Source organism: Sesamum indicum, linkage group LG9, assembly GCF_000512975.1.
Source record: "Sesamum indicum cultivar Zhongzhi No. 13 linkage group LG9, S_indicum_v1.0, whole genome shotgun sequence".
Lineage (NCBI taxonomy): Eukaryota > Viridiplantae > Streptophyta > Magnoliopsida > Lamiales > Pedaliaceae > Sesamum > Sesamum indicum.
The window spans coordinates 313,533-319,569 of record NC_026153.1 but is presented as its reverse complement, the minus strand read 5'-3'; the positions used below and the strand labels follow the sequence as shown (position 1 = coordinate 319,569).

The following is a 6,037-nucleotide window of genomic DNA, read 5'->3' as shown; positions in this document are numbered from 1 at the left end:
TGCAGAGCGAGAAAGGAGAGACTGTGTTTGCGGTGCGATCTAGAGAGAGAAATTGGAAAAGCCGTCGGACAGTGGAGGGAGACGACTTTTATTTCGGCATTTACTTTTTATTGTATTTAATTACTATTTGTTTCAGACGTTTTTGCTGAGCTTCCATTTGAAAATCAATTAAGTTTAGTCACAGGTCTTGTTTTTTGTTATTTGGGTTCTTTTCTTGGGTCAAGTCATGCTTTTGAATAAATAAATATTTTTTTTAATAATTATAAATTATAAATTTCCCTACCTCAGTTTAAACAAAATCCAGATTTGACTAATTCAAATATTCTCTACCAATTCAAATAATAAACTATAAAAAAAAATATATGTGTTTTTGGATAATAGGAATAATAAAAATAATACCCGTAGTGTTTATGAACTATGTTCATATTATTAAATTTTTATTAGAATAACATTTGATTATATAAAATTAATTAAAAGATAAGTATGATGTATATATTGTGTAATTGATTACTATCATTGAACTGTAAGTCAAACACATAATAAATATATTACATTTATTTTTTTTAATGATGTGTAATATAGATGATTATTATAAGTATGTTATGAATATACAAAAAAAAATATGTAATTAGTAAATCATTTTTTTATAAACCAAAATATTATCAAGATTTGACAATTACTTGATTTAAAACAAATAAAATATATTTTACAGTGTAAATATTAGTTTTCGTCCCCCAACTATAATACTTACTCGGATTTGGTCCCTCACATTCCATCTCATCATAATTAGTCCATTGCGTTTGAAAGTTGTAGCAAAATTTTTGTTTTAAAAATTGATGAACTAATTTGGATGAGGTGAAGATTTAAGGGATCAATTTTTTTATTTTCTTTGTCAAATTGATTAGTTTTAATAATAATAATTAAATATGATGGAATTTTCAAATTGGAGGAACTAGTTTTGACGAGTTGAAAAGTTAAGGGACAAAATTGGAACAGGTGTCGTAATTGAATTATAAAAAATGATATTTACCCTATTTTTACACATTCAGAGGGTGAAAATGTTAAAGATGGAAGTGAACACCTGTTTGTCTAACTACAAATCTCACTTGTGAGCCGTTCCGCAGCCAGCTGGCTGACGACTTCCGATTCTCTTCCATTGTCGCCGACGCATCTATGTTTATGCGATTTCTCCATTGAAACGATGTCGTCCGTATGCTCACCAGGCGGCGGCTTTACAGTCGCGAAGCCTCACAATTCACTGCATCAGTATACAAGCAGAAGCGCCGTTGTGGAGTTCACCATCTTCGCGAGGTTTGGGCCTTTGAATCAGCGAATCCGCCACGGGAAGCTGCTCCGGATACAGTGCTCCGAGCCGGAGGCCGTTACCGAGACGATTCATTTGTCGGAAAATTTTGAGGAACCGAAGCTTGATAATAATGGCGGCGGCGGAGATGGCGGGAACGGGCGGTTTCCTCTTGGTGGCGGCGGGAATGGGGGCTGGGGTGGAGAGGGAGATGGGGGTGATGGTGATGAGGAGGAGTTTGGGCCGATAATAAAGTATGACGAGATTTTGATTGAGGCAGAAAGACGAGGTGCGGTTCTGCCTGCTGATATGCTTGAAGCGGCGAAAGCCACGGGGCTTCGAAGTTTAATTCTTACTCGGTACTTGGATTTTCAGGTGAGAGTGCATGAGAGCAGTTCGGATTGAAACCAGTAAACTCTGTAATTTGTTTTGGCGTCAAATTGAGCTTACGATAATTCTTACTTGTTTGGAGCATGCCATATTATTTACATTTTTTGGTCATTGTGGTGATTTGGTTGGTATTCCAGGGTTCCGCTGGGCCTTTAGGATTTTTGATGAGATACTGCCCGATGCTTCGGAACAGAATGCTGGCTGATCCCTCATTTTTGTTTAAAGTTGGAACCGAGGTGAGTTTGAGTTATGTATGTGGCAAGTCACGAAGTGTATAGCAGTATATCGACATGGTTGCTGGTGATCTTATTTTAGTATAGAATGCAACTTCTTTCATGTTGTTGGTAGCAAACCCACAATTCCTGTTGTGTATTGAGCTGCTTAGACTTTTAATGGTGATTACTTCTCCAATTCCTTTTAGGCACGATGTGAACTGATTTACATTACCATCTAATTTTCATTGTGAAGATCTGACAGATATTTGATTGTTGCAGGTGGTAATTGATTCCTGTTGTGCAACATTTGCGGAGGTTAAGAAAAGAGGAAAAGACTTCTGGGCAGAGTTTGAATTATATGCAGCAGATCTTTTAGTGGGTATAGTTGTTGACATTGCTTTGGTTGGTATGTTGGCACCTTATGCTCGAATAGGCAAGCAGTCTGTATCTAGTGGCTTTCTTGGCCGTCTAAACCATGTTTGTGGGGCTCTTCCCAGCAGGTGATTGGTCCATTTTAGATTTCTAACAATTTTACTTGTTTCTAATTCCCAGACCATGAGTACTGTATGAATTATGTATTCTAATTGCCATAGCACTCTACTTTGATTCATTACAAGGAGTTCTCTTTCATCTCTTTTGCATAATTGTCTGGACAGCTAAAAGTTATAGATAATTCAATTATCTTGAGCTTATGCCCTCAAAATTGGACGGTACCCGAGCAACATAATCCCTTTGTGAACTTTTTGACAAAAAAGGTTTGGGTGGAAGAGGCACTTTACTCAAACTAGAACATAGACAAGGGAAATCCAAGCTATGCCACTTTTTCTATTATGCATAATATGGAAGCATTAAAAGAAGAAAGAAATACTGTTGGTTATTATTTGAATTATATTTGTGTTTGCTGGGAAAAATGTGAGAAGAAATTGAGGTAGGAAAAACTCTGCTTGAGACCTTTTTCAGCTGATTTCGTCCATTTATAGTTGCCGTTTTATTATGGTTTTGTTCATCCTGGGTTAAATTAGTGGACATAAACTCTCAAAATGGTAAGTTGATGTGTTTTCATAATAAATGGAATCATACTTAGTTCCGAACTAATAACATCAAAAAAATTCTTTAAGGCACTCTTTTTTTAGTGAATCCTTTGAACTGGCTGTGGCTACCACCTGAAGTACAATTCCTTGCTCTGTTGCAAGGAGTATATTTCTCAGAAGTCGCTGCATGTGTACGTTGCCTGGTGATGCATCTCATTTACCTTTATAGTTTGCTGAATTTGAGAAACACTGTTTGATATTATGAACTGTGGAACTACTCATTTCCTTGATATCACAGTCTTTTAATTTCACTTTGTAAATATTTTCCCATACAGTGTTTTCGAAGCAGAGAGACCAGGAATCAGATTTTCATTGCAGCAGAGGATCGCGACGTACTTCTACAAGGTATCACATGGAAATTTTCTTTTTACTGGTCTTTATTATGGTTGGGAGGTAGACCTGCTGTTAGTTATTAGAATGTTGATCACTGAAGTGCTTGTTTTGGTGTAGGGTGTATTATATGGCTCAGTTGGATTTGGTTGTGGCCTTATTGGTCAAGGCATTGCAAATACGATCATGACCGCTAAAAGGTGCATGTTTGGATGTCTTTAAATCAGTTGACCATGATGGGTTCAGAAAATATTTTATCTCCTATTTTTCTTCCCCTTCCCTGTGTCTGAGTTTAGATTTTATGTCTTTGTCCAAGAATATAGTTTGTGAACTTCAGGGATTAATTAGATTTTGCAGGCCCTAATTAAGTTTGATGGGCATTGCGTAAAATTCAACTAAACTTCATTATGGATAAAAAAACCTTTGTTATTGGTCCACTATCTCTTATGCAGAATACAAAACTAAATATGACACTTATGATGTTTAATTATGTTTGTGTTGTTACTACAAGCAATCAAAATAAAATGTCCTTGTTCTCTGGCCTTCTGCTATAAACTTGGTTATCGTGTTAATATAGGTTCCTTTATGGAGGTTATGTATTTAATTTGTTTCTGCACAGGAGCATCACGAAGTCGGAAGAGGATATACCTGTGCCCCCCTTAGTGAAAAGTGCTGCACTCTGGGGTATGTTAATTTTGTTTAGTAGAATATTGGGTATTTCCCTCCTTTTCTTCTATAAAGAACAAGATAAATTAGATCAATCTTTCTATTATTCATCTATGTCAAGGGCTACTACAGATTCAGAAACAATTTAAATTTCATTAAGCTAAATCGCTTGCTTCCTTGGATGTTTATTTCATTCCTTGCACTGACTTTCAGAGAAAATTTATGAGAAAATATTCTGTCTCTGCCCTTTGATTTTTGGGTTCTGTGTGGGTGAGCATCCACTTGAAATCTTGCACAAAATTGAAATTTCTACCATGCTAGATTGAATATTATTGAAGCTTCACGACTCCCACATTTATTGATTTAAATTTAAAACAAAGGAGTCCACGAACTTCAGTTGATACAAAATGGATATAAAAAATGAACTCTGTCAAGGTTTTCCGATATAAGGAAACTAATTGATTTGCTGCAATACATGCATGCTTATAAATTAAACCACATATTCAGTGCTTCAGTATTGTCTCAGCATTGATGAAATTTTAGGAGATAATGTAAAGGAGGCTGCTTGCCTTCTTCCAATCCATTTGTCTGCAAATTATTTCTTTTACTTGGGTTTCTGAACTCTGTTTTCAGTTTCTGTGCTTGCTTTGTCATGCTTCGAACTCTTAGAATATGCCAGTGACCTAGTACATATATTTCACTTCTCGTTATTCTAGCATTTGGCTTCCTTTAATAGCTTTGAGGTAAAACCATGGTTCTTGTTCGGAAGGGATCGTGCATTAATAATACCTCTCATGCCAACTGTTGCCACAAGATTTTTCTGTTGGACTCTTTTGGACTTAGTTGCCAAAGCATCAGTCACTTGGAGCTAACAAAGGACTTCTTTTAACATAATAGTTTGCTGCTTTGTTAGAGCTTCCAATTCTGTGTTTTTCTTTCAGGTGTTTTTCTTGCGGTGTCTTCGAACACCCGCTATCAAGTCATAAATGGATTGGAACGTCTTGTTGAAGCCTCACCTTTGGCCAAGCAAATCCCGCCTGTTGCTATGGCTTTCACTGTGGGTGTACGGTTTGCCAATAATATTTATGGTGGAATGCAGTTTGTTGATTGGGCTAAATGGAGTGGGGTTCAATAGAGGCGCTGGTGACAACATTTTATTTCTTTTCCCTTTCAGAATGACGAAAAATGTTAAGCACCGACCACTAGAAATCCTTTGCAGTTTAGCAGTAAAAAAAAAGAAGGGAAAGTAGGGTACAATCAAGAGGTTTACGTGGATTAGCTTTTGTTAGACATCAAAGGATTTATCAATAGAATTAGGTGGTGATGTTCTTGAAGCAGGATAATTTTGTTTTTAAATTTTTATGCATTTGACACTTCAAATATGTATCATGATGCTCTTCCTTCGTCCAAATCTGTGTTTACTATCTGGTTTGTCCGGTTGAACAGATATCCAATTTTTGCGGATAGGGATTCTGATTGGGATTTTCTGAGCGTACTGATAACAGTATATGGTTTGAGGCCCTGTTTTTAATTGGAGATGCCTGGACGAAAGAATCATATTTACTGGGGAGACCTCTCTGACAATCATATATGTCACTGGTCAGAAAACAAAAATAGCAGTAATTAGTGCGAAATGTCAACAAACTTTGGATTCACGACGCGCACTGATTGGTACAGCTATAAACACAAGTAAGTGAAACTCTATTTTTTTTTCTATGGCTTACAAAGCTATACATCTAGTTTGATATCACTATTGCGACATGTTATGAGAAATACTTACAATGAATTTCTCACAATGCGCTCAGTTTGGATTGGGAGACCATATATACTTTATTACCTGCATGAGCTACAACAGTTTGTGGGAAAGTGTAGAGTCAGTAGTCGAAAATTTGAACTCACAACTGAAGATGTTATACCAGTTACCTGCTAGATTTCTTCCATCTCCATTTTCATCAATAAAAAGGCGATATCTTCGCCCACTCAACAACCTGCCTCCCCATCTTTGTTCATGAATCCCCCCCCCCCCCTTATGCGCTACGTAA

The 6,037-nt window shown here is 36.6% G+C and overlaps 1 protein-coding gene and 1 long non-coding RNA gene across 2 annotated transcripts; one reads left to right on the top strand and one right to left on the bottom strand.

Annotated features, from left to right (window-relative positions):
• LOC105169969 (protein RETICULATA-RELATED 1, chloroplastic) lies at positions 1,042-5,398 on the top strand. Its single transcript, XM_011090524.2, has 7 exons — positions 1,042-1,678; positions 1,831-1,929; positions 2,188-2,408; positions 3,275-3,344; positions 3,450-3,529; positions 3,949-4,013; positions 4,937-5,398. The coding sequence occupies exons 1-7, from the start codon at positions 1,202-1,204 to the stop codon at positions 5,128-5,130; spliced, it is 1,206 nt and encodes a 401-aa protein (XP_011088826.1). The 5' UTR covers positions 1,042-1,201; the 3' UTR covers positions 5,131-5,398.
• On the bottom strand, positions 5,288-6,016 carry LOC110012594. Its single transcript, XR_002287812.1, has 2 exons — positions 5,776-6,016; positions 5,288-5,591 (listed from the first exon to the last, which is right to left on the bottom strand). It is a non-coding gene; the product is annotated as an uncharacterized LOC110012594 (long non-coding RNA).